Source organism: Rattus rattus, chromosome 14 (assembly GCF_011064425.1).
Source record: "Rattus rattus isolate New Zealand chromosome 14, Rrattus_CSIRO_v1, whole genome shotgun sequence".
NCBI classification, from domain to species: Eukaryota; Metazoa; Chordata; class Mammalia; order Rodentia; family Muridae; genus Rattus; species Rattus rattus.
Window position 1 is genome coordinate 68622033 of NC_046167.1, and position 27830 is coordinate 68649862.

The 27830-nt window shown below is 39.7% G+C and overlaps 2 protein-coding genes across 5 annotated transcripts in view; one reads left to right on the forward strand and one right to left on the reverse strand.

Annotated features, from left to right (window-relative positions):
* The window catches only part of Cenpp (centromere protein P), a 181763-nt gene extending 179380 nt beyond the window's left edge, over positions 1–2383 (reverse strand). The window contains exon 1 of the mRNA XM_032919613.1: positions 2168–2383. Coding sequence (XP_032775504.1) covers positions 2168–2274 — 107 coding nt within the window. The 5' untranslated portion in view covers positions 2275–2383. The remainder of the gene's footprint in view (positions 1–2167) is intronic.
* A 277-nt stretch (positions 2384–2660) lies between these two features.
* On the forward strand, positions 2661–27193 carry Nol8 (nucleolar protein 8). Of its 4 annotated transcripts, none has more exons than XM_032884784.1 (17): positions 2661–3249; positions 4088–4243; positions 5013–5075; positions 6489–6567; positions 7389–7524; positions 9018–9086; positions 10166–11944; positions 13084–13197; positions 13745–13870; positions 14119–14209; positions 16121–16256; positions 18221–18298; positions 21181–21452; positions 23947–24073; positions 24905–24972; positions 25318–25397; positions 27054–27193. In XM_032884784.1, exons 1-17 carry the CDS (start codon positions 3213–3215, stop codon positions 27102–27104), a joined length of 3462 nt encoding a protein of 1153 aa, XP_032740675.1. In that variant the 5' UTR covers positions 2661–3212; the 3' UTR covers positions 27105–27193. The 4 variants fall into 4 exon arrangements, with proteins under 4 accessions (XP_032740675.1, XP_032740676.1, XP_032740677.1 ...); XM_032884785.1 differs by having other exon boundaries at positions 13748–13870; XM_032884786.1 differs by having other exon boundaries at positions 4092–4243.
* The last annotated feature ends 637 nt before the right edge of the window (positions 27194–27830 follow it).

The following is a 27830-nucleotide window of genomic DNA, read 5'->3' on the forward strand; positions in this document are numbered from 1 at the left end:
CCAGTGGGCACCAGACACCAGTAGAACACAGACACATACAGTCAGAAGAGGACATCCCAAGGCTTGTTGAACTTAGGGACTGCCAAGGAAAATGGTAGACTACAGGCTGCCTTTGGATGAGCTGAAGGGGAAGTGTCCTGGTAAGAAAAAAAAAATAGATTCTACTCCAAGAAAGAAAGAAAGAAAGACTGACCGACCGAAATTCAGGAAAATGGATGCAACAGGAAATCACATTAAATAAACCAGAAAGACAAATACTAGTTTTTTTCTCATCTGTGAAACCCATATTTAAAGTTCTCTCTTCTTCACTCCCCGCCTCATGTGGGGGGGTGTGTGTGTGTGTGTGAGAGAGAGAGAGAGAGAGAGAGAGAGAGAGAGAGAGAGAGAGAGAGAGAGAGAGAGAGAAGAGATTGCCAAATCAAGATCAGTCAATAGCAAAGTCAAGTTCTGAAGGCACTCAATTTTGACATCAGAGAGTATAGACACATAGATATAACTAAACAACTTGTTCCAATTTTCTGGCTGCCAATCCAACCAATTATCAAGGTCATTTTAAAAGTATCTTGGAGGATCGACAGGATAGCTCTGCAGGTAAAAGTACTTGCTGCACAAGCCTGACATGAACTGTCACTTGGACATGTCCCTTCTGTTCTCTGACCTCCATATAGATGTTACAGCATACACATGCAATAATAATAATAATAAAATCAAGCAGCTCAGGAAACAACTCAATCTTCCTTCAAAATGAGAAAAAAATACTGTATTAAATCTACACATTTGGGATTGACATTTAATGTCTTCCTTAATCTGGACTCTCCAGACTTTTCAATTCCATTACTGAAGAGTCCCAGATTACATCACCAATCTACTACATCATACTGGGCTTATATTGACACCTTGTGGTGAGTAAAGAAACTATTTTTCCCCGTGGTCTGACAAAGAGCTTCTTAAACTTTTTAGTGTATATACAAAAGCTATAGGGGCAGGCTGTGTTGATAAAATACAAATTCTAATTCAGTAAGTGGGGATGGAGTCGGCCTGGCAGTCTCACCAACTCCCAGGTAATCCTAATGCTTCCAATAAGTGGCTCACACCTGAATTAATAATGTCTCCCATTCTCACAGTGGAAGAGCAAGCATAGGCCAGACACACATACACGTTCCCCTCTTTCACCAGTTAACAATCTCTCTCTCATTCACCCCCCCACACACACACACTTCTCCACGTTTTCCAATTAAGGTTATTTGTAGCACAGAAAAATCTCATTCTCTGCACCTGTACCAAAGTGTATCTAATAAACGTAGTTTGTTTTCTCGTTTAAGACACTAAGTTACTGCTAGTTCCAACCTCCGTTCTCTCTTTGAATAGACAATGCCTGGCTTTGGATTTCTCTAGGACCTTACCCAAGCTATTTAACTTCTCTGGCACTCAGATCAATTACCTTTAAATAAGGCTGAACAACAGCACCTAATCCAGAGGACTATCACACTTTCCTATAGACGGCATTAGCCATATACCAATTTATCGTTGTCCATGCTAGGCGGCCCTGCCACAGGTTATATACCCTCACTCTTATGTTGTTAACATAATGCAAAAAAAAAAAAAAAAAGGTTAGGATCACTTAACTATGGTTAGGTGATTCACAAAAACAAATCGATGAAACCAGAGTTAGGGAATTCCAACTAGACAGAGCACACATGGTGGCTCAGGTAATAACCCCACTACTGGGTGTAGGAGTTGGGGGCTGAGGAAGAAGGATCTTGAATTTGAAATCAAATTAAGCCAATTCCTGACCTACAGAGTAACAATGTCTCCAACCCAGAAAAAAACAAAACAAAACAGCTATTTAGATACTGTTTCCCGAAGGCAAGATTATTTAAAGAAACCAAGACTTTCCCTTTGATTCTGATCAACCGGGCGAAAACAACCCTTAAGAAAACTATTTTCTGTTGATTAGAATCAAGCCATAAGCCCCATACGCAGCGTTCACACTCTGAGGTCATCGTTCTCACAGAATACTGATTCAAGTTCACATTTCAGGATGTCTCCCACTACATTTTTCAGCACAGGGCTTGAGGGGGAGTCGGAGCCCTGAACTGTCAGAAGATCGATAGACCCGCCGGGTGCAAAGATGCATGGGCCGGAGGGATGGACCCGAGCCACGTACCAGGCTCCGGAGGTCTTCTCCTCGAGGTTTTGCAGCATTCTGCATTCTCGCTGCAGCGCTGCGACCTCCTCCTCCAAGGCGCGCAGTTCGCGGGTCTCCGGATCCATGGCCACCAACAAGGAGCCCCGAGGGTGAAGCCAAGACTCAGCAGTCTGGGCGCCTCAAGAGCTGGACGCTTCAAGCGGCGCGCGCGCTCCGGGCGCGGACCATTCGAGAACTCGCCGGGGAGAGGCTGCTGGGAGACCCGCGTCCACCCCTACTGCCTCAAACAACGTTCCAGAGCCTTAGGTCCCTCAGAAAGTGTCTAGACGCTCCCGACGCTTCTGAGAGTTGGTTCGTTCCAAACCGAACGTCAAGCTCCAACGACCGCCCACTCCCTCTAACTGCCACTGGGCTAGCCGAACCCTAGCGTCACTGAAGAGGTGGTGCTGGGAAGCACGAGGAAAAGAGTCTCTTTATTTTGGTTCCGGGTCTTCACTTCCGCCAACTTGTCCCGGAAATCAGGAATCATGCGGCGGAGAGTCTTTTCTGTAGGAAGTTTTCTGTAGGAATTATGGATTTTTTAACCCCTCTGGAAACTTTACAACGTGGAGGAGAACTAACAGAACGTTCGTGAAAGCGAAGGCAGACGAAATAAAGAGCCCTCTGGAACTGCGTGATAACGGAACCTTAGGAGATTGGGTTAGAAACCCTGTAGGAAGGAAAAGAAAATGCACCCGCCCGCACGTGTTATTAGACGTTAGGGGCTACTCTGCGCTTGAGCTGAGGAGCAAGCGTCCTGAGGAGAGTGTTTGCGCGTGAGAAGTGATGGACTGTTGCTCCTAGCCTCTCCTCTCTTTCCTTGGGGTTTCTCGGAGGGAGAAGGCGGGGTTGGAAGGATGGGGCGGCGGCTACCAAGAAGTGGTACACTGTAGGTCTTTCCCAGACTGCAGGTCTTTGCTCTAGGCTCCTGCCGCTGCCGTCTTGTGATCTCGCTTGGAAGGAGTCAGCCAGCTTTTGAGGAAGGTTTGAATGAGAGCTGAGCATCTGCCGAGGGCTTAACGAGATGGAGAGACCCCTCGAAAACTTTTCCAGCAACCTTGGTAGGACATTGTTAACAGTTCCGGGGTCTGAAATTAGACCTCATTATGATCCTTGGTTCACCACTGCTGTTTTCTAAATGGCACTGGGACTTCCTACTCTTCTGACCGATGAGATGCACTCAAACTGAACAATACAGGCACACAGTGGGGAAATATATTTTAGGTATAACATAAGTTGCCCTCTTTGTGACTGAACAGCGCTTTGGGAACACTTATATTTTGCCATAGTATTGTAATTGCAGACTTTGTTATGACTATGGAACTCCAGGATGGAGACATTTTTATCCTCTAGCATACTATTTTTTGCCAATATCTGTTAAGGTAAAAATAAATGTAGAGGGCTGGAGAGTTGGCTCAGCGGTTAAGAGCACTGTCTGCTCTTCCAGAGGTCCTGAGTTCAATTCCCAGCAACCACATGGTGGCTCATAACCATCTGAAATGGGATCCGATGCCCTCTTCTGTGTGTCTAAAGACAGCTACAGTGTAAACAAAAAAAAAAAAAAAAAAAAAAAAAAAAAAAAAGATTAAAAAAAATGTAGAAATGAATGGGGGCGGGGGGGAGGACACCAGTACTGTGAATAAGAGCTGTGGTTGTTTTTAGAGAAAACATCTGGGTGCGGATATGTGGGTGTGCTGCGCTTAGGTCCAGTTGCGGTGGTTCACTGAAAATGTGGACGTAGGGACTTTAAATCTTCCAGTGATAAAATCTGAAAGCAATACAAATGAAATGACATAGCTTCATAAGATGAACTTGGCACAGACGTTCCAAGGGAAAGAGGTGTGCTTATATTTCTGAAAAACTGTTAAAGTGTTTTTCCGAACAAAATTATTTTTCCAGATAGATGCCCAACATTCCCGAAAGCCAGCAGAGAAATGAAGCGCCTCTTTGTGGGTGGACTTGGGCAGGGCATTTCTGAGACAGACCTACAAAGTCAGTTGAGCAGATTTGGAGAAGTTTCTGATGTGGAGATCATCACTCGGAGAGATGACCAAGGTAAGTCTATAGCCCTGAGTAGTTAAAGACAGACAACTCAGATATGAAAGGAGAAAGCAACTCCAGAGTTCGATATTAGTACAAAACATTACATATGGTGTCCTGGAATTGTTGCATGTGAAAATTAATTTTGAAACCAGGAAAGTTATAAAACATTTGAATTTCTAAAACATCTGTAATTTGAATTTTAGGAGTCAACATTCTAACATTATCTTTTAAGTAGAATGTCACTAACATACAATTACAATGTCTGAACATACTATCATGAGGTCTCTTAACTGATTACTTCATGCTTTTTTTCTTACTCATTTTATTTTGAAATACTTTGATCATGTTTATAAAAATGCAGACTTTAGGGGTTGGGGATTTAGCTCAGTGGTAGAGCACTTGCCTAGGAAGCTCAAGGCCCTGGGTTCGGTCCCCAGCTCCGAAAAAAAGAACCAAAAAAAAAAAAAAAAAAAAAGCAGACTTTACTCAGGTGAGGCAAAAAGCATTTTTTTTTTCAAAAAATAAATATCTATGAATCCACTTTTGGAATTAGAAAAGCTTTTTAAGGCTAGGTATGGTGGCACACATTTTTTGATCTAGAACTCAGGGCTGAGGAAGGTGTTTATTCAAGACCCAACCTGGTCTACATAGTGAGTTATAGGATAGCCAGTCCTAAATTATAGAGAGAACCTGTCTCAGAAAAAAAATCGAAGAGAGAGCTATTAAGATTTACATTGTTCTCTGGATAAGAATTTAAAGCAGCTTAATTTTCTTTTTGTAGGAAATTCCCAGAAAGTCTTTGCATATGTTAATATCCAAATAACAGAATCGGACCTGAAAAAATGTAAGATCATCATGTATTTTTTTATTCTAATTGTTAGTGTCGTTGTATAACTTGAAATGACTTTGGTTCCATATCTAAGCCTCGCTAGTCACTTAGAAGTTTCGTGGATGGACAACCATGATCAAGAGGGCTCTGGAGCCCTATATCTCAGGTTTCAGATCATTCTGTTTGTGTCAGAAGGCATGGTATCACATGCTGGTAAGTTTGCTTGGAAACTGGCGTTTTCAAATAATTTGAACAAAGGACCAAACTTTGACAGAAATTGCCTATTTCACACTTTCTCAGACTCTTTGTTTTATGGGCAGCCACTAGTTTATCATTAAGATCTGTTATGAAAGGACATTAGAATATGACCTTGTCAGACTATATCTTCAAAACGCTGATATTCTTAATATAAGATTAGTAAAGATAAGGATAAATACTAGCTTTCGGTGATTAAAAAGAGGAGATGATTGATTGGTTTGTTGAAGCAGTTGATGTACTGCAGTGTCTTGGAAGTCAAAAATGAAAAAGGTACCAAAAAGTAAGAGAAAGGAATGTGAGGCTGGGAGAGGACAGTCAGCCTTTTATCATTTCATTTGTGAAAAGATTATCCTTGCTAAGAATATATCGAGATAGTTTATTTAAACTTTTAAGTCCAGTAAATGAAAAGATACAGTGCCTTAGCTAATAATGTTACTATAAGGAGTAAATTAAGTAATACATTTGTGCATAGTAAATCGACTGCTGGGAAAATTCTGTTAGTGCTTACATTAAGGAAGCTGACAGTAGCTATTAGAAAATCGGATTCTCGGGAACAGCAGTTGAAGCAGAGCACAATCACTAGCTAATGTGTACCTGCCTGCATTGCAGTGAGACTTGGATTGAGGTGAACAATTAAAATGCTACAAGATCTCAAAATGTGCTCTAGTTCACCCTGAAAAGATTTAATTGATTATTTGTCATGTGGAAAATAGTCGTGAATAATTATGTACCAGAAGTTCCTAAAATGAGTATAAACAAGTCCACATAAGTTTTGCCTTATAGTTTATACATTATTTTCTGTTAGTCCTCAGGTAACTGAGAAATAGGATCATAAGAAACCTATAAGCTGGGCCTGAAGGGATGGCTCAGTAGTTTAGAATGCTTGCTACTCTTGCAAGGACCCCAGTTCAGTCCCTAGCATATAGGTGGGTGGATCACAATCATAGATTCCAGGGAAGGATCTGATGCCCTCTTTGGCCTCCAGGGTACCCACACACAAAGGAGCATACTAACATCCACATATGCATGAAATTCACTCATGCATGAAATAAAAATAAGCTTATCTATTTATTGGCTTGTTTTTCTTTCTAGTACTAAGTAATTAGGAAAAAAACTTGCTGAAATACAGTTCTGTACTGCAATGAACTTTGACAATTCTTTACCTTATAGGTATGTCTATCTTAAACAAAACAAAATGGAAAGGTGGAACACTACAAATTCAGCTAGCAAAAGAAAGCTTTTTACACAGGTAAGATTTGCCTCACATATATTTAAACCATTTCTTTATAGTGTAATTGTTTTTATAAGTTTACCTAACTAATTTGAAGTGATTGAGTAATATATACTAGTTGTCATGATTAGCTTCTCAACTTGACGATCCTAGAGTAAGCCCTGAAGAGAATTTTAATGTAGTATTACTCTCTGTGTCTAGTTGGCTTGTAGTTCTTTGTGGCAGGTTGTTTAGATTCTTTCATTGATGTGGGAAGTCTGGGCCTGAAATGGATGGCGCCCTTTTCTAGTTTGGAGCCTTAGAATGTATAAGAGTAGACAGGTAGTTAAGGACTATGAATGCATTCATTCCTTCTGTCTCTACTCTTTACTGTGGATGTGAGTATTTTACATTTTTGTGAATAAAATGGGAGCTGATGTAGAAAAGTGTTAATAAAATGTGGGATTAAAGAAATACTTGATTTGCTTCACTTTTCAGTATTTTCTAGTTACTCTACAATGAAAATGTTTTGTGTGTTTAGAAATAGTATAAATAATTATTCTTTTAAAGAAGTATTTTAGCTGGGCAGTGGTAGCATACATGCCTTTAATCCTAGCACTCAGGAGGTAGAGGCAGGTGGGTCTTTGAGAGTTTGAGACCAGTGTGGTCTACAGAGAAAGTTCTAGAACAGCCAGGGCCACACAGTGAAACCTGGCTTGGAAAAACAAATATGCAAACAAAAGAATTATTTTATTTTGTTCTTTGAATACTGTAAAGCTATTTGGGGCTCATGGGGTTATCTGAGTGCCATCCCTAGACAGTTTCTTAGCTGATTTGGTTTTACTTCCACTTCACTGCAGATTGGCCCAAGAAAGAGAAGAAGCAAAAGCAAAGAAAGAAAAGTCAAGCACAGGCAATACCTCCTTATTGGAAAAGATGGGAGGAATAGATTTCCATATGAAGGCTGTGCCTGGAACAGAGGTACCAGGACATAAAGTGAGTCTCCTTCCGTAGACTGTGTCAGTTGTGTCTCCTGAGACCTCAGATTTGTAGTTGTGACAGCCACAGCAGATCTTTTTCTCCACTTTGGAGCAGTTGGCCTATAGGTTGGGGGTTTTGCCTGTTTGTTTTTCATTTTCTTTTTTTTTTTTTTTTTTTAAGATTTATTTATTTTATTTATAAGAGTACACTGTAGCTGTCTTCAGACACACCAGAAGAGGGCATCAGATCCCATTGCAGATGTGAGCCACCATGTGGTTGCTGGGAATTGAACTCAGGACCTCTGGAAGAGCAGTCAGTGCTCTTAACTGCTGAGCCGTCTCTCCAGCCCCGGTTTTCATTTTCAACATGTGTTTATAAGTCTACAGTAAGCACAACTTCCTCACCATTTTAAATAGAAATCCAAATCAGTTCAAGACTCTTCCTAAGGACAGGTGATAAGATGGACAGACAGGTCCCAGGTTTGCTATTTATTTTCTCACTTGCTTCAGCTCTGTTTGTGGGTTTGGTTACTTTTAGGATTTCATACTTCCCCTCTAATTTCTCTGTATCCCTGCCACTACATTTCCTCCCAACTTAATGTGTGCTCGTGTGATCCCGTGATCGCGTGCTCGCTTGCTCGCTCACGCTCTCCCTCCCCACTATCCATGATTAGTAGTAATGTGTATGCACACAGGTTCAGGGCTGTCTGCTAGAGCTGTTCAGTTGTCATATCCAGAAGGAAACTGAACTCTCCTCTCCCAGGAGCTATCAGTTGCCAGCAGCTTCTTGGCAGGGATGAGACTTCTAGAGCTCTTATCCCATCCATGCTGAGCTTTGGCTGGTTTGATGGCATACATATCAACTGAGGATGACCTTGAGCTTCTGATCCTTCTAACTGTCCCTTAGGTACTAGGGTTACAGGTGTGTCCCAACCATATTCCAGTTCATAAGGTGCCGGGGATAGAACTCAGGACTTTGGGCATGCTAGCCAAATGCCCTGTCAACTAGGGTATATATGTGGCTATGGCTGGCTTTTTTTTTTTTTTTTTAAAGATTTGTTTATTTATTTTATGTATATGAGTACACTGTAGCTGTCTTCAGACACACCAGAAGAGGGCATCTGATCCCATTACAGATGGTTGTGAGCCGCCAGGTGGTTGCTGGGAATTGAACTCAGGACCTCTTGAAGATCAGTCAGCGCTCTTAACCACTGAGCCACCTGTCCAGCCTGTGGCTGGCTTTTTAATAGCTGTATGTGTCTGTGTGTGTGTGTGAAGTACTATCCACAACATAGTTGGAAGTTTCTTTTTTCTTTTTGTTTCCTCATATTTTTCTTCTTTAATACCTTTTATTATCAAAAAACTAAGCTTCACTATAGTAGTAGCCCCTTGTGAGTTCAACATTTAAAAGTAACATTCATGTATTATTATTTTGCTTACATTGAGACAATTATAAGTCCTCTCTTTTTTTATTTTTTTTATTTTATTTTTTTATTTTTTGTCTTTTAGAATTGGGTTGTGAGTAAATTTGGAAGAGTCTTACCTGTTCTTCACCTTAAGAATCAACATAAACAGAAAATATCCTTTGGTTGGCATTTCACAGTAACTTATTTCCCAGAGTGATGGCAGACTAGCTTTGGGATTTCACTGCCCCTATCAATAAGTTTGAATTGTTTCAGCATATTGTTACCTTTCTCTGCAAGGTTAGCTCTAAGTCATCTACATGTAGAAAGCACTTGGAGAATGAAGGGTGACATGAAGTTTTATGTAGGGAGGTGATATGAATTATGATTGCCAAGGAAACATTGTTATTTGTTAATGTAAAAATCTTATTATAAGCTGGCATTGTTTTTGTACCTTTAATCCCAGTACTTGGGAAGCTGAGGCAGACAGATCTCTGTGAGTTCATGTCTACTCTGGTCTACATGACAAATTCCAAGCCAACTGGGACTGTGTACTAAGATCCTGTCTCAAAAAACAAAATCTTGGGGTTGGGGATTTAGCTCAGTGGCAGAGCGCTTGCCTAGCAAGCGCAAGGCCCTGGGTTCGGTCCCCAGCTCTGAAAAATAGAAAAAAGGAAAAAAAAAACAAAACAAAACAAAATCTTACTATATAGGGATTCACAAGGCATTGCTCATGGGGTAGTGCAAGAATAAAAACTGAAATCATTGTTAAAGAAAACTTAGGAGGAATTGATAGAAAACTGATAGTATAAATTAGTTCTAAAAAGAAGATACTAGATACAAATAGGCTGGCTGATCAGCAAGAAATAGCATATGGAGAAAGAATATGGAATCCAAAGTGAGCAAATTATGACTTCTGCTCCATGAGGTCAGTTATCTGAGACTTTGAAAACCTGACACTTTGGCTATCTGTACAGGTGTGCATATGTATCAGAGAGTTTGCTGTAATGTGTATCATCCAAGTAATTTCTCTGATTTGATAGTTATGGTGCTTGATTTTAGCTTTGGATATGTTATAGTTCACTTTCATAGAGCCTAGAAGCTTACCGTGTGGAGTCCTCATTTAGTTTGATGGGAAATTGAAGGGAGGAGATAGCATAAAGGACTACTCAAGGTTAAACTGTTTTCCTGTTTCATAAGATTGGGAGGTTTACCTAACACCTGATGCTTTTGCTTTTTCTTTGACTGAGTAACATTATGAAATATGATCCATCAAAATACTGCCACAATATAAAAAAGATACCAGAGAATTTGACAGAAACCATTCCCATAACTGACCTCACTTGGGAATTGGAAGGAGGCAATGACCCTATGAGCAAGAAACGTCGAGGAGAGTTTTCTGACTTTCTTCCTCAAAAGGTTAAGAAAGTGCAGAAGAGCATTGATCCCATGGAGTGCAAGGTTTCTGATACTGGTCTAAGGACTAATCAGGTATTGGAGAGGAACAAGTCAGCACAGCCTATGACTGCACACAGCACAGCTCCAAGTACTGTTACTCCTTCCAAACCACTCCTTGTATCCAGTTCTGGTACTCAGAGACCTAAACATGTAGTTTTTCATACTTCTGACTTTGAAATTATCTTGAATAAAAGTAGCATGTCTGATGATGACATTGACTCAGAAGATGAATTGAAAATGATCATTGCAGAAGAGGAAAACAGAGAGAAACCTGGGCATCCCTCAGTCAGTGAGTCTGAACATGACACTTTTGAAGTTGTTAGGGATAATTTCAAATCACATGTTCATAAACTTCCTTCTTCAGCTAGTTTAGAAAATAACCATGACTATGACTCAAGTGATACAGATGAAATTATTGCAATGAAAAGCATTGGTAAGGTCAAAAACAGTACAGGATTTTCACAACCAGAAAGGGCTATAAGCCAGAGAAGTTCTTTTCAAAAGATAGAACCTTCTAATGACTGTGTAAAGGTACAAGGAACTAAAAGCAACAAAGAATCAGCCCCATGTCATGGAATAAAGTTTGTAAATCCCAAATTTCCACCTGACTCGAATAGCAGTGACAGTGAAGAGTCCGAGGAAGATGAAGAATATAAAACCTTGATGAAAAACTGTCCCCGTGTGAGTCTCACTCTGGCTGACTTGGAGCAGATGGCTGGCAGTCATCAGAAGTTTCCAGGAAAAGATACAGAGACTAGTGGTCCACAAAATGTCAGTCACTGCAAATTTGACACAACCTCCAAGAGTTCCAAGACTTCTGGTGACTTGTACAATGGCCGACAGTGCATTCTTCCTGAGGAGATTGTGGCCTCCCTTTTAGAGGAAGAGAACAGTTACAGCAAACAAAAATCAGAGGAAAATATCTTAAAGCCAAAATTCCAGGCCTTCAAGGGAATAGGCTGTCTCTATGCAAAGGAGTCAGTGGACAAAACTTTGAAAGAGAATACTGCCTTTAGTACTGTCAGTGAGCATCACAGTTCCTTGAAACAGGAAGATCACAGTAGAAGTTTTATGGAAAATGGATTCAAGTGTGTTAATGGCTCATCAAGCAAACTGACTTCATGCCAACCTTCAAAGAAGGTGAACGACCCAAACCACATTCAGCCTCCAAAAAAACAGAACCAGAACTCTACGAGTTTTGACAAGGGAAGTACAAATCCTCTGCCATGTCCATTGCCATTAAAAGCTAAAACATCCCTAAATCTTAGCACAGAGAGTCACAAGATAGACTCTGATGGAGACACTTGCCACTGGCCTGAAAGTAGAAAAGCTTTAGAGAAAGAGAGGACCAATTTAAGCAACTTCACATCTCTTGAGAAACCACCAAAGGTATCTCCCAGGAAAGACCGTCAGAAAAGCACAGCTGGTTTCTCACTTTCTGTTAGTAATGCATCTTGTATAACTGCTAAGGATAAACATGCTGAAGACAACCAGAAGCGATTGGCAGCCTTGGCAGCGTGGCAGAACACCAGAGAAGTGCAGAAGAAACTGGTGCACAGTGCATTGGCAAATTTGGTGAGTGTATTTTCATTCTATGGATCTAAAAAGAATGTTGTCAAGATCCAGGCTTTCCTTCTCGTGTAGGTGGATGTGTCCTCATAGAACTCATTGTCCTTTTCACATTCACTACTTTTCACCAGTGCTATTGAGTCTATACTAAAACGTTGCAAAATTAAATTGGAAACATTTTAAAGTTATCTGTAATTGATCACTTCATTAAGAAACTACCTTGTATAATGATTACACAAGAGTAGTATACGGCTTGATTGCGTTTACTGTAGTGAGTCTTGGTTCCTTCCTGCAACAGCACTGAATAATGGTTAAATGCTGAGACCCAGGTAGCTCTTGGTGCATCATATGGCAAGCAGGCAGTCACAGTCCCTTAGAACACCAAAGAAGCTAGGTTTCCTCAACCTATAAGGAGTAATGTGAAAGGATTACTAGGAATTGGACTGATGTGGGAAGGCAACAAGAGAAAGGAAAGGTCTTACTGCAAAAGTAAGCCATTTGTCTAAAAGTAAATTTTTTTCATTGACATTAGTGTTTATAGACAGTATCAACGAAAAAAAAAAAAACTGAAGCAACAGTGATTAGGAAGGATGGATTATACAGATACTGCAGGGCGTGGGATTTTATTCCTAAACCTGTGAAAAACTGAAGAACTTTAATCATGGCATTACAGATTAGATGTGTACATTTTGTAATGGGAATTAACATATTATAATACACGGATCATCCAGCCCTCATAGTTTTTAATATACAACAAACACTGTCTGTGGCCTACAATGTCTAAAATGTTTACTCTGAACCTTTACAGACAAGTTTGTCAGCCTCTTGTATTAAGATCCTTGCATAAGAAATAAATATAATGGAGTTCAATCTGGAAGCGAGAAGAGCCTTCCTTTCAGAGGTCAGGGTCCACAAGTCCACAACCACAGCAGTGGTGGTTCTTTAACACCGAGATTAAGTCAATAGAATTTTCTTGTTACTGAATTCAGAGAGAAAGGAAACCTGAGGCTGTTTTGGAAAAATAGCAGATGATATTATTCTATGAAGAGAGAAAAGAAGGGTAAGAGAAGGAGAAGAGGATGGTGGATGTGAATGTCAATATGCAGTTGGCTGTCCTGGAGTGTAATGCTGCTGTGTTTCACTAGGATGGTCGTCCAGAGAACAGAAAAACACATATTGTCTTTGCTTCTGATAATGAAAGTGAAACGGAAGAGACGTCCACTCATGAGCAAAGCTGTCCAGAAAAGGAGCTGGTGAAAGTAAGGCCTTCTAAACATTTATCTACTTTGTAGATTGCCCTGCTTTGCTTTTCTTTTTGTGGTGAGGATGCTGTGTAGCCCAGGGTGCCTTTAGACTTTGAAAACTTCTGTGTCCATCTGGTACTACAGTGTTTCCCTAACCCAGCTGTAAAGTCTGTAGCATAACAAGAGCTCCACACAACTACCACTTTGTGTAAAATCCTAGGGTAGGAACCAGAGTTGCCTAAGCCACGACACCCTGAGATGTCAGGGGTCTTGGAGACTTTCCTCACCCATGAAACTGTTACCTCATATGCTAGACTGTAAGAAGTGTCCTTGCATAGAATAATTATTCCTTTAATCGAAGTGGCAATAGGGAGTGTGTGGACTATTGATCCAGGAGTCCAGTTAACTACCCCTGAGTCAAGAGTTTTTGTCTGGCCCACCACACATTTGTTCCTCTGGATGCATTTGGATTGTTGGTTTTTAAATGTGGGGTAAGTACTTTATGAAGAAAATGGTGATTGTCTGCCTTGGCTAATATCCATCCCTGTTTCTATCTACATAGCAGGAGTCTGTGAGGAAAGCATCTGGGAAGCTGTTTGACAGCAGTGATGATGAAGAATCAGATTCCAAGGAGGACAGCACCAGGTTCAGCATTAAACCTCAGTTTGAGGGAAGAGCTGGCCAGAAGGTTAGTGAAGACTGAAAATAGCAGTTGCAGCATGTCTTAAGTTTGGAAGGTCGTCCTAAAATCTAGCTGAAGACAGGGTAGTTCTAGGGTGGGGTATTTACTGTGGGAGTAAATTCTCTCTCACCCCTTACTGGTTCATAGGTAATGCAGTTATGCAGATGATAATATGAATTTCGGGGGTTTGAGGAGGTATACTTAGAGACTTTTTAAAAATGTGCTTATGACAGTGATTTTTTTTTTCTGTGTAGCTTATGGATCTGCAGTCTCATTTTGGAAGTGATGAGAGATTCCGCATGGACTCTAGATTTTTAGAGAGTGACAGTGAAGATGAACAGAAAGGTAACTATTTCATTGCTCAAACAGTATTAAAACTAGTGATGTAGGGGTTGGGGATTTAGCTCAGTGGTAGAGCGCTTGCCTAGCAAGCGCAAGGCCCTGAGTTCAGTCCCCAGCTCCGAAAAAAAGAAAAAAGAAAAAAGAAAAAGAAATACTCAAATTAATAAAGATGGAAAAAAACTTTAAAAAAAAAAAAAGTTACCTGGTATTTCTTCTTCACATAAGAAACTGTACTCTAAAACAAATTGAATTGAGTTTGTAGTCAGATGTGTATTAATGATTCATATATATATATATACATATTAGTTTAAATTAGAAACCACAGAACATGATTAATTACATTTAGTGGGAAGGGCCTTGGGCTTCCTCTGGTGTATGCACTGGGTGCTTGTTTTGGGATGGGTTGGTTTGTTTTAGGATGCTGGTTCATTTGTTGTTCCCACTGTGCATAGGGTTCCTACTATGCAATGGTCGGTATCAAACTAGTGATCCTGCTGCCTCAGACTCCTGCTTAGATTACAACGTGCACCACAACTCCAGATAGATGCTTATATTTTCTCACTTCTCACATATATTATTTATTTATTGTGAAAGAGTGTGTGTGTATGATCATTTTTGTGCCACACCATACATGTGGAATTCAGAGGAACAACTTGTTGTATTGGTGTTGGTTCTCTTGTTCTACCAGGTGTATTCTGGGCCACAGATCAAGTTACTAGGCTTGGAGGAAAGCACCTCCATTCTCTGAGCCATCTTGCCAGCCCAGTTTTTTGTTTTGTTTTTTTAAATCCATTCACTTGCATTCATTCTTATTTGGGTGTCTGTAAGAATAATGATGTCATCAGAAGTGTCCTAATTCTACTTCCTGTGAGATCTTTCACAGTAGTGAGTCCAAATTTATCCACAGGATGTCCCTTCACTTGGCCACCTTAAATAAGTCTCCCTCTCCCATGCACTTCCTGTTTCCTTTGCAGTCGCAGAACTTGAGTCCTTGAAAGCTTTCTGTTTCTCTGCTTCTTGAGTAAATCTGATGTGCACCTCTTTTGTATTTTGTTTTAAAATATTTCTTTGTGGGGTTGGGGATTTAGCTAAGCAGTAAAGCCCTTGCCTAGGGAGCCCAAGGCCCTGGGTTCGGTCCCCAGCTCCGAAAAAAAAAGAAAAAGAAAAAAAAGAAAAAAGAAAATATTTCTTTGTCTAGCTGAATAGTCAGGTTTTAAACCTTAGAAAACTTGCAGACTTATTTGTAGAGAACATAAATCAGATTAATTGCAGATTTTGTTTTAGGTAATTTCCGCATTAATCTGAATGCCATGACCGTCTGACTTTCTTACGCTGCTTCTAACTAAAGTAGCTATTGAACTTTGGTTCTCCATCTAGTATTTATCTGTCTGTGTCAGTTATGGGTAGCAACTTATGGCGTTGATGTGTGTAAACTACAGGGTCGTCTTTCTTTAGTATTCCCTACTGTATTAAAGACCGAAGCAAATGTCACATTAGTAGTCATTAAAGTGGACTCACTGCTTGTCAGTTTTAAACTTTGCATGTAATCTAGATAATACTTTTACTTACAGTGTTAAGAAATATCAGAGTCTGTAATCACTTTGGGTCTATATTTTTTGTTATATACCTGTGTGTTATATTTTTTAGTCCTTATAAATTTTTAGATTTGCCACCAAAGACATTATTAAATCTAGATTTTATTTTCTCGGTTGCAGTTAGAAGTTGGATATTTCATTTGCTAATCATTTGATTTCTAAGTGTTTGTGGCAAGAAGTCTCGGAGAAAGGGATACTAACAAATACAAGGCTAAACTTGTCGTTCGCTGTACTTTGGATATGTTTGGTTGCATCCTTGATGATTGAGATTTCTCTAGCGATGCTTGTCAAGAGATCACTGGTTGTTCTTTTTCCTCAGAGTTAAATGAAAATACAGTGGACGAAGACGAGCTTGCTGCAGAAAAAAAGAAAACCCTGAGTGTTGTGCAAAGTGTTCTGAACATCAGTGTAAACAACCCTACCAGCAAAGGATCAGTGGCTGCTAAGAAATTTAAGTATGGCTTACGGCATGTCACATTCATGATGTTTTCGCTTGCCAGAAATGCCTAGTGAACTTAATTTAAAATTAATTTTTTCTGTTGTTTTGTTCTTGAGATGCTAGTGGTCTAACCTAGTACCTTGCATATGCCTAGTCAGTTGCTTTTCCCCTGAGCAGATGAATGAGTCCTTTATAAACTACTGGAGAGAGCAGTTGTCAACATATATGAGACTTTCAAAAAAGTTCTCTTCTTTAACCAGTTATTCCCTTTAAGAAACTAATTTTAAGTCCAGGTGTGATAGTTACCAGCTTTAGTCCCAGCATTTGGGAGGCTGAGCAGATTGATCTCTTCAGTTCAAGGCCAGCTTGTTCTACAGAGCAAGTTCCAGGACAACCAAGGCTACACAGAGAAACCTTGTCTCACAAAACAAATAAATTTTAAAATAAGAAGAAAGAAAAAAAAAAAGAAAAAACTACTTTAAAATAGTTTCTATATAGCATTCATGATGTTATAGCATCACTGCTTTACTGGTTAACCAATTGGAAGTGACTTAAATTAAGTATGAAATTATTAAGCTGTATAAATATAACTATTATAAACATTTTCAAATGTGGGCTTTAAAGAGATTTAGTTGCACTACTTCTCCCTGAGGGGGTGGGGGGTCACATATCAGATATCCTGCATACCAGATATTTACATTATGATTCATAACAGTAGCAAAATTAGCTATGAAGTAGTAACAAAATAATTACCACAACATGAGCTTTCTTAAAGGGTCACAGCATTATGAAGGTTGGACCACAGAATTAGTGTGACTTCAGGATACCATGGATCCAGCTTCTAATTGGTTGTCAGCATGTGATTAGTTTTCTCTTCTGTACCTCATTTAAGCTTGTCTGTCTTTTGAGATTTATTTTGTGCAAACTGTGGAAGTATAGGTACTTTGTATATGCCTCTATATGTTCAAAACATTTTTTTCCTTAAGTATGGTTATTGAAATAAGATTTCACTGTGCCACCCAGACTGTTGCCAAATATGTGACAGTAGTCTTGCCATCACTGCATGAGTTCTGAGATTACAAGTGTGTACCCATGACATCCAGCTTTAAGATGATTTTTTTTAAGAGTGTGTGCGTGTGTGTATCAGAGGGTAGCTTTGAAATCCCTCTTCCCTTTCACTATGTGGGTCCTGAGGCTCAAATTCAGGTCATCATAGTAGCAGGTACCTTGTGGGACAAAATACTGATATTAATTTTTGTTCTTTTTGGGCTAGGGTCTCTATGTAGTCCTGGTTGGCTTGGAATTTACTGAAGTGTGCCTGCCTCTGCCTCCTGAGTGCTGCTGAGATTAAAGATGTGTACCATCACTCCTGGTTGTAATTTTTAAGGTTAAAAGGGATCCAGGAAAACTCATAGATTGTTTTAAATGTTTATAACAAGATGATAATTCCTTTTGATGAACATCATTTAGCCTTATTTTTTGCCCTTGTCTTAGTTTACTTGCAAATTGCTGGCAAAAAAAGAATCCTGATAACAGTTACATAAAGGAAAAGGTGATTCTTTCCATTCAATCTGAGATTGCGATCCATCATGGTAGAAACCGAGAGGCAAAAGTATTGACGGAATGGGCTGACTCACACCCATAGTCAGAAACAGAGCAATGAGTGCGTGCATACTTTTAGTCAGCTAACTGTCTGTCCTCTGTGGGTCAGTGTCTCTTGCCTAGAGAGTGGTGATGTCCACATGAATCTTCTCACCCAATTGATGTAATCAAAATAATTGTCCACCAGCATGCCCACAGCTCAATGTAGTTTATAGACATTCCTTCACTGAGACTCTCTCAAGGTGATTCTGCATTGTGTCAAGCTAACAATTAAAATTAATCCTCACAGCCCCTAAATTAGAGTCTTTGTAGTGACAATTTATGAATTGCTATTAATGTTTCAGTTCATCTTTTCCAACCGTTATTCATTTTACACAGGGACATCGTACATTATGACCCAACAAAGCATGACCATGCCATTTACGAAAGAAAACAAGAAGATAAAGAAAAAGAAAGGTAAATTGGAGTCTGTTTTCCATTCAAATTCTACTGAAGCTGCAGAGTTAGTGACTTTAATGAGCTACATAAAACTCGTCTTTTTGAATAAGTGAAGTTCCTTAGCTATGTGCAAGGCTTTATCAAAGAATTTTGTTTTATTCCTTTTTTTTTTTTTTAAAAAAAACTACCCTTAGTACATCTACCTGTGCTTTCAAAGCTAAATTGTTCTGAGAATATCAATAAAGCTCTTTTTTGTTTTTGTTTAAAGATTTATTCATTTTATTACATATAAATACACTGTAGCTGTCTTCAGACACAACAGAAGAGGGCATCGGATCTCTTTACAGATGGTTGTGAGCCACCATGTGGTTGCTGGGAATTGAACTCAAGACCTCTGGAAGAGTAGTCGGGTGCTCTTAACCGCTGAGCCATCTCTCCAGCCCTTTGTTTTATTCTTAAACTGAAGTCTGTAGGTTTTCTGTAAAGGGAATAATTGTTAATGAAATGAGGCTTTGCAGGTCAGAAAGTTCTGTTATAAAGATTTCTCTTTACTTTGATTGTAGAAAAGCATGTAGACATTGAAATTTGTGTCCTGTGTAACTTTTTGTGTATGGCTGCCCTGCCTGCATGCACATCCATGCATCTTATCACACCTGGTGCCTGTGAAGCCAGAAGAGAGAGAGTGTTGGGTCCTGGGAACTGAAGTTATAGACAGTGGTGAGCTGTCTTGTGTGTGCTGAGAATTGAGCCCAAGTCCTCTGGAAGAATAGTCAATGACCTTAACTGCTGAGCCCGCTCCCGTGTATAATTTTTGCATAATGTGAAATATTTCTCAATTGTTCCAACCTATCCAAGTCATTCTTGGGGACTGGAGAGATGGCTCAATGTTTTAGGGCACTTGTTGTGCTTGCCCATGCGCCATGTTTGATTCCCACAGGGCAGCTCATTGCTGTCTGTAACTCTGGTTCCAGGGGACACTATGCTGTCTTTTGACCTGTATGAACACCAGGCACACATATGGTACACGTAGCCTACATTGCAGGTAACACACTCATATATGTAAAAATAAACCTTTGAAAAAGGAACTGCATTCTCACCATGCAGTTAAGTGATAAATAAGCAGTGGCCTGGATTTGACTGAAGTTGGCTACTGAAGTTTCCAACTCATGCTTTAGATGTCTTCGCAGATCTGATATTTGCTTAAGAAGGAAAAGGAAAAATCTCTCTTATTTTTACTCTTCTCTCTTAACATTTTACTGTAACAAGGAGGAAAAAAACCGGAAAAATATCTTCAGTGATTTCCTGGATGTCACTTCAGCTAGATTTCCATGCCATTTAGGTATATGCTCTGTTTTCTATATTACCACAGGTATCAGTGTTTCTAGAATTTTCCTCTTCTAATTCCCAATATAGTTACCCTCACTTTACCAGCCTTTACTTATAACCTTCTTAAAAGCCATGTGGTTTCAACTAACTGCTTCAAGACCTTTCAGGTTTTTGCCATGACCCTAATCTCAGAAATTACAAGCTAGAAATAGCTAAGTTGAGTCTGCTCCAGGAATGGAAAATTTACTTCCAACACTTAAAAATATGAAGGACCATTTTAAAAGTTACCGTATGGTAGTATAGCTACAGTGGGCAGAGGTGATGGTCACTCCAAGGTAACAGTATCTTCTAGACATGATTGGGCTGATACACATGAACTCAAGGAGTGTGGCAACACTCACAAGGCCTGCACCAGTTCAAGTCAGATGGTGTCCCGGCCCTAAGAGGGAGATGTGGGCATGAAGAACTGCCACCCCTAACCAAGGAACTATCTGCAGTTGATACTTGCTAACCAAAGAAAAACCCATTTTCTTCTATGTTGTCTCACTGGGTATATTAACCATACTTCAAGGCAGGCCCCATATCCAAGAGTAGTTGGCCAGTACAACACAAATGCAATAGTATATTTTGTAGATTTTGTTTTTTGTGTGTGTTTGTTTGTTTTATAGGGTTTTTTTTTTATGTTTTTGTTTGTTGAAAGAGAAAAGGAACATAAAGCTGGGTGGGGAGAAATTAGAAGAATTGGGGAAAGGGAAAACATGATCAGAATATATTTATGAAAAGTTTTTGGCTAGGCATGCCTTTAATCTCAGCCCTTAGAAGTCAGAGGCAGTTGGATCTATGAGAGTTCCAAAGCCAGCCTAGTCTACAGAGTAAGTTCCAGGGCAGCTAGAACTATACAGAGAAACCCTGTCTGAAAAACAAAACCAAACAAAGACCCAAAAACAACAACAACAACAACAACAACAACAACAACAAAAGATAGTTAAATAGAGCAATCTCACTCATTTTTCATTTTAAATAGTTTTGCTTTTTCTTATATGTACTATGTGGAATAGATTCTTACTTGGTAAACATTTTATACTACTATCTAAAAACAAATATTGTAAACATGCTATGTGTCTAAGAACAAACAAAATATATTCATTTCTAAATATAGGAAAGGTAACAATCTAAAAAATATTTGCAAAAGATAGTAGACTTATCAAACTTACAGTTCACCTTTAAAAGATTTTTAATTGATTTCTTCTCCATTGCTTTAATAAAAACTGCAGAAGTCTAAAACATAAAATGATCTTAGAAGCCATCTGGTTTAACACGTTCGTTTTGCAGAAGAGAATACACTCATGAAAGCTGAATGAATGATGGCTCAGTCCCTGTGGTGTAGTTTACAGAGTGAAAGCGCTCATGTGTACGTAGTGTTTGCATTGTCAGAGGTAAAGTGTGTAAAAGAAAATTCTTTCCGTCCAAAATTGAATGACAAAGTTAGAAGTATCTAAGTAGTTTACCCTTCCTGATGTTGAGAATTTTCAGAGCTTGTCTTTGTTATGTGCACGTTCTGTATGTCATTTCAGTAAGGCAAAACGGAAGAAGAAAAAGCAAGAAGCTGAAAAGCTGCCTGAGGTATCCCGAGACATGTATTATAACATTGCTACAGATTTGAAAGAAATATTCCAAAGTATGAAAAACACAGATGAAAAGGAAGAAGACACGTCCAGGAATGAGGCTTATGCTAGAGAGGGAACTGGGGAAATCGGGAACGCTGAGACACTGACATGTGGGTCCGAGCAGACCGCTGGCTTTACATTCTCTTTTTTTGATTCGGCCACCAAAGATGTAAAGGATGGTATGTTTTTTGTTTTGTTTTGTTTTTCTACTTTTTTATTTCAGGCAAATTGAATTTGATTGAACTTACAGTAAATTAATGAACTTTGCGTTGCCTCAGTGAAGGATCCTTCTTTCAGTCTGCATAAACAGTATGAGATTTAGTGTGTCCTGATTGTAAACATGACATTCCTACAGGTATGAGAAGCTGTTTTGTATTAGAGGGAGCAGACTGCTCAAGCTAGCTGCTGTATGAGTGGAGGCAGACATTAATGCCCTGTGTTCCTTGTTTACATAGAAACAGTCTGGAACAAGTAAACCACATCATTTAAATCGTCCTTTTTCTTATTTCAGCTGGAGATGTTGGGACCTACAAAAAGGGAGAAAAAGATGGCCTTTTTGGTTTTATACAAATACACCATGTCATCAATATGCCATTTATTTCAAAGCTTATTGTTTTAGACTTGACAGAATGTAGAGGAAAGTGTAAAAGCAAGTCCTACAATTTTATATCCTATTTCAGGAGATCTACCCCTAAAGACCAAAAAGTTCATAGATTTAAAAATAAGCAAGAAAATGGAAAATCTCCCATTTTCTTTCTTCAAATTGTGTGTGTGTGTGTGTGTGTGTGTGTGTGTGTGTGTGTGTGTATGTGTATGTATGTCTAAATGCTAGAATAGAGGGTAGGATCCTTTGGAGCAGGAGTTACAGGCAGCTACTGCTGTGAACTGTCTGGTACAAGTGCTGCATACCAAATTCAGGTCTTCCTGAAGATCACAAAGTGCTCTTAAACACTAAACCATCTCTAGCCTCTCTTTCCTTTTGAAGACAGGGTCTGACTGTGCATCCCAGGATGCCATGGAACTTACTATGTAGCTCAGGCTGGCCTCAAACTTAGGAGGGTTTTGTTTTTGTTTTTGGGTTTTTGTTTTTTGTTTTTTTGTTTTTTTTTTTTTGTCCCGGCCTCTCAGAGTGCCAAGATGATACATGCATGCCATACCTGGGTAAGACTTTGTGTAGAAAACTGTTCCTTAGCCAGATTCAAGATGTATGTCCAGCATTGTGGGAGTTTGCTATGAAAGGCAAGATGAATCTATCCAGCATCAGATATGCACAGCTAGTGTCGGTGATGTACTTCAAAGACGAACATTTAAAATAGAAGTACATGGGGCTGAGAGGTAGCCCAGCAGGTAGGAGCATGTTTTATTCTTGCAGAGTACCCAGGTTTGGTTCCAGCACCCACATTGGGTGGCTCATGACCGCCTGTAACTCCAGCTCCAAGGGGATCGAATTCCTCTGCCTTCTGAGGGCATGTATTCTTACTGGCACATGTACATATTTAAAAACTTTAAAAGCACTGTGTGTTTACAGATACATGTCAAATTTCAGCACTGTGCTACTCCTAAAATAGTTATAGAAACCATTGTAACTTTTCCAAAACATAAATTAGATGCATTGTGGCCTATGTCCTACTCCGTGTTTTTCTGTGTGGTTAGTTTGACTGACAGTTGAGTAGAATATGAACTGTAACTTTAAAAGCCAAGTGTGAGAAATAAAGTGAACCTATAATCAGTCTTAGATGCAATCTATTTTTTTTAAAGATTTATTCATTTATTATATATAAGTACACTGTAGCTGTCTTCAGACACACCAGAAGAGGGCATCGGATCTCTTTTTTTTTTTTTAATCGGATCTCTTTATAGATGGTTGTGAGCCACCATGTGGTTGCTGGGAATTGAACTCAGGACCTCTGGAAGAGCAGTCATTGTTCTTAACCGCTGAGCCATCTCTCCAGCCCTGCAATCTATGTTTTAAAGAAGTTTGAAACTTGTGAGTGATCAGGCTGGTCTCACAGCAGTTCTAGAAAGCAGCTTTGAGAGTTGAAAACAAGAACATGAGCATGAGTTCCTTTTCTTGTGTGTGAATAAGCAGGAAGAGACGCTGGTTTCTGCATCTTAAGTTGCAGGCCTCTTTCTTTTGTCTTAACGTTCTTTTGAGACAGGGTCTTTACATAGTCCTGGTTGTTCTGGAACTCATTGTGTAAACCAGTATGGCCTCAAACTCACAGAGACTCACCTGCCTGTGCCTCCCAAGTGCTAAGACTAAAGGTGTGTGTCCCCATGCCTGGCCCTGTAGGCTTCTTTAACAGCACTTAGGCAGTGGGTACTTGTTCTTTGAAAATTATATTGTTCATCTATAAATCTTTAGCTTTTGGCTTTTTTATAATGTTATATGCTTATCTGATGGCTCTAAACAGTGGCTTTTAGTATTTTAAAGTTGAAAAAATGTTATTAATTTTAGGAAGTACATCCATGGGTCATTGGTAGCATATTTGCATCTCAGTAATAAGGCATTTGGATTTTAGCTCCAAAATTAAAGGGGAAAAAATGATGGTACTGGTTTTAACATATTAGAAATGTAGTCACATTTGCATAACACAGGTAATCATTTTACTGTATAGAAATGCATGGTTGCTCATAACTGCATTGACTTTTATTGTCATAACTATAACATAGACACCTATAGAGTTGAACTAGTGAGACGTGGGAAGACAGTCTGTCAGAACGATCCCCGGTTCCAAGACAGTAGTTCAGAAGAAGAGGACGTTACTGAAGAAGCAGACCACAGAAAGACCAGCCTTGGGTAAGCAGTTTATGTGTCGGCATGTGTCATGGTTTACAAAGTCAGTATCAGACATGCTTCAGAAGCATGATGCACGCATCTAGAACAAATTTTATCAGGGTCTGTTCAGGATCCTTTTTTTTTTTTTTTTAAAGATTTATGTATATAAGTACACTGTAGCTGTCTTCAGACACACCAGAAGAGGGCATCAGATCCCATTACAGATGGTTGTGAACCATCATGTAGTTGCTGGGAATTGAACTCAGGACCTCTGGAAAAGCTGTCAGTGCTCTTTACTGCTAAGCCATCTCTGCAGCCCCCTGTTCAGAATTCTTTCAACATTTTTTTTAAACAGTGATTTTTTAGATGGCAACTGGTGGTAGATAAAGTGTGCAAGGCAGTAAGGCAGGGCAACATTCCTGGTGTGGAAATCAGATGCCTTCAACTTAAGTAGCAGCTAGGGAACGCTGGCAAACAGGATAACAGAGCGATTGAGTATTGACATCCAGAGTTTGTACTTAATTCCTCAGTATCAAAACTAGATAGGAGATGGGGTGGAGATGGGGCAGAGTCATCTTATAACATGAGCAAAGTGCAGAGCAATTTTTTATAATTTCACTGTATTATTTCTTCTGTTGTTATTTTGCTTGTTCCATGGGTTTCTTGTTTTTGTTTCAGACCAGGGTTAGATTGTCTAAACTGCTCTTGAACTCATTATATAGCCAACGAGGCCTGGAATTCCTCATCCTCCTGCCTCTACTTTCCAAATTATAAGCACAGACTGTCACCCCAGCTGTAATTTCTTCTTATATATCAAACATAATTTCTGCCTTTTCTTCCTCTTGTTTTCAGAGAAGCGGTTCCTGAGAAAGAGACCGTTAGGTTTTTCTTTTTCTCTGAGAATGATGACAGACTTCGTGGTAGGTCCATTCTTCCATTCAGTGATGTGGGACAGGGAGTAGCGCAACTCTTACTCACTGTAAACTGCACACAGATGTAGCTACATCTGGAAATGTTGGCCATTTCTGTAGTGCGATTTATTCCCATCATTGTAAAGCTCATTATGAGGGCCAAGGGGGCCTCTGCGGCTGTGTTCCTTGCTTGTTCCTTGTTGTCAACCACATCTTACTTGGTATAAGGACTTGTTTGTACACGAGTTTTCACTGCTTTAGAAGTTAAACGGAATCTCTGAGGCTGGTGATGAACTAGTCGGGTTGTCCATTTGACAGGAAGTAGTTGATTGCCTCATGCTTCTGTTCCCCTAGGTTCTGACTTATTCTGGAGTGGTGCGGGAGGTGGTATTAGCAGAAGTTCGTGGGAAGCCCGAACAAGTAGTCTCCTTTTGGTGAGTAATGATTTCCTCCAAATCAAGATACGGCATTAGTGTTACTCTTCCCTAGTATAAGAACAATCAGAATAAGATAAGAGCATTATAAAGTAATAGCAGCTGAGAACATGACTTAACTCTTAGAATTATACTATTAAAAAGAACTTAGAGGTGGTTTAATTCAACTATGACATGTTCTGTCTGAAAAATAAGATGCCATGGGCAGATTTTTTTATTTTGAATGATTGAGCTTATTAGATATATAGAAAGCCAAAATAAAAGAACAAATGACAAGATAGACAGATTGACTGACTGACTGACTGACTGACTTAATTCATCAAATCATGTACTCAAAACTTTCCAGCAGAAACAGAGTAGAAAGGCCCTTTAAGGTAATCAGCCTTTAAGTTTTCTGTACATACCTGAGCTTCCCATGGCTAAGCCTCCAGCTTCTCTTCCCCACTACAGACATTTTCCCTAGAATAAACATAGTAACGTCTAATGGAAATGGCTCACCTTTTTTTTTTTTTTTTTTTTTTAAAGATTTATTTATTTTATTTATATGAGTACACTGTCACTGTGTTCACACATACCAGAAGAGGGCGTCAGACCCCATTACAGATGGTTGTGAGCCACCATATGGTTGCTGGGAATTGAACTCAGGACCTCTGGAAGAGCAGTCAGTGCTCTTAACCCCTGAGCCATCTCCCCAGCCCGGCTCACTTTCTAGCTGTTCTCTAGAGCACAGCTTTACTCTTGAGGTGTCTTGATGTTCTTTCCTTCCTGCCACACAGTTGGTGGGTCAGTCTATCCCAAACAAGCGTTCTTAGAGGACACTTGATAAACACATACTTAGGTGTGCAGTGAGGGCAGTAGGGGAATCCCTGCTTCCAGAGCCAGTTTCTCAGTGAACTCAAATAGCCCAGTATACCAATATAGCATACATTACACAAGTACATGTCAAGACACTAAAGACTAGCTCATTTGAGTGACTGGTCTGTGTCTGGCCAGTCTACTAAGGAACAGGTAATCAGATTTTTCAAAGCCTAAACACATTAAACCAAAAATTGGCTACACTCTGTGTAGTGAGAATTTTGGCTTCTTTGAAAACCACAGAAATATTATGAGAATCTGTTTTAATTTTAATCCCAACTGTGGGATATAGGACTGCTTCAGGCTTTCCAGAGTAGCTATGATTTACCTAGTGCTCTAGCAGGGCAGTGTGGTTTTGCCAGTGGTGGATGGTTTCTGTGTTTGTATAACAATTACAATTGTGGGGACTCTTCAGAGGGTATATATACTAGGGCCTCAAGAGACTGGGTAAGGTAGTGGTTTGTGGCTGTTTTAGTCATGGTTTGTTAAGTAGTCAGTACACAGTGAAGAAGGGTGCCCCAGGGAACTCGACTGCCCAATCAGCAGGAAGTAGTCCTACAATAACATAACCTCCTCCCGGTATATCCTTCTCCTGTCTAGGGTTAGCGATTGGAAGGGTTGGTGGAAAGGGAGAAGGGTGGAAGGGGAAGAAAAACTGCAGGGTAGCCAAGGTCCAACTACAGGTCAGTGCATCCAGCAAGTGTTTGTAGAATGGGTTTCTATGACTTCAAGTATACTTTGATGACCTTGAGAAGTTTGTGTTTATTGTTGATAAAAACTGCTTATTTTATGGTTTCCTAGGATTGTCGGAAGAAACATAAAGAAGCCAAGAGGAAGGTGAAAGCAAAGTGACCATTGTCAGCTTTGGAGGGAACTGAACGTGCGGCCCACCAGAGAGTAACCCAGGAAGGACTGAATGTGCAGACCACCAGAGAGTAACCCAGGAAGGACTGAATGTGCAGGCCACCAGAGAGTAACCCAGGAAGGCGTCCGCTTTGGATTGGACCTGAACGTGCAGACCACCAGAGAGTAACCCAGGAAGGCGTCCGCTTTGGTTTGGACCTGAACATGCAGACCACCAGAGTAACCCAGGAAGGTGCTCGCTGACAAAGAAGCAGTTTCATAGTAGAAACGTATTCAAAGCCTGGATAATGTATCATTCTGATGACTGTTTCTGTGGATATCTCTATTCCCTCCTTGGTGACTGTCCCAAAATTAACTGATCCATTTAGCCTCAGCACTTTAGAAGGGGAAGTGCGTGGATCATTGAGCCTGGAGTTTTATATCACACTCAGCAGCACAGCAACACCCTACTTCAGAACAGCACCCACTCTTGTTCTCCACTCTGAAGCACTAGAGGTTATCTCTTAACAGGAGGCTACACAAAGCCCTGTTTAATAAATGGTTTGATGTACTTGCTTAAATATTTTTGATTATACTATTTATCTTTTTAACCTCGACTACAAATTTACTTTGAGTTCTGTACTTACAGATGTAAGTTTCTGATGTAATTTCTGAAGACAAAATAGAACTTTTTAATAAATGGTTCAGAATATTTGTGTGTATTTCTGATTAAAT

What these genes read in the sequence shown, in the direction of transcription:
- Nol8 (XM_032884784.1), top strand. Translation starts at nt 3,213, where the DNA reads ATGGAGAGACCCCTCGAAAACTTTTCCAGCAACCTTG. An exon ending in ACAGTGCATTGGCAAATTTG is followed by an intron (nt 11,945 to 13,083) that starts GTGAGTGTATTT and finishes GTGTTTCACTAG; the next exon opens with GATGGTCGTCCAGAGAACAG. An exon ending in GAACAAGTAGTCTCCTTTTG is followed by an intron (nt 25,398 to 27,053) that starts GTGAGTAATGAT and finishes ATGGTTTCCTAG; the next exon opens with GATTGTCGGAAGAAACATAA.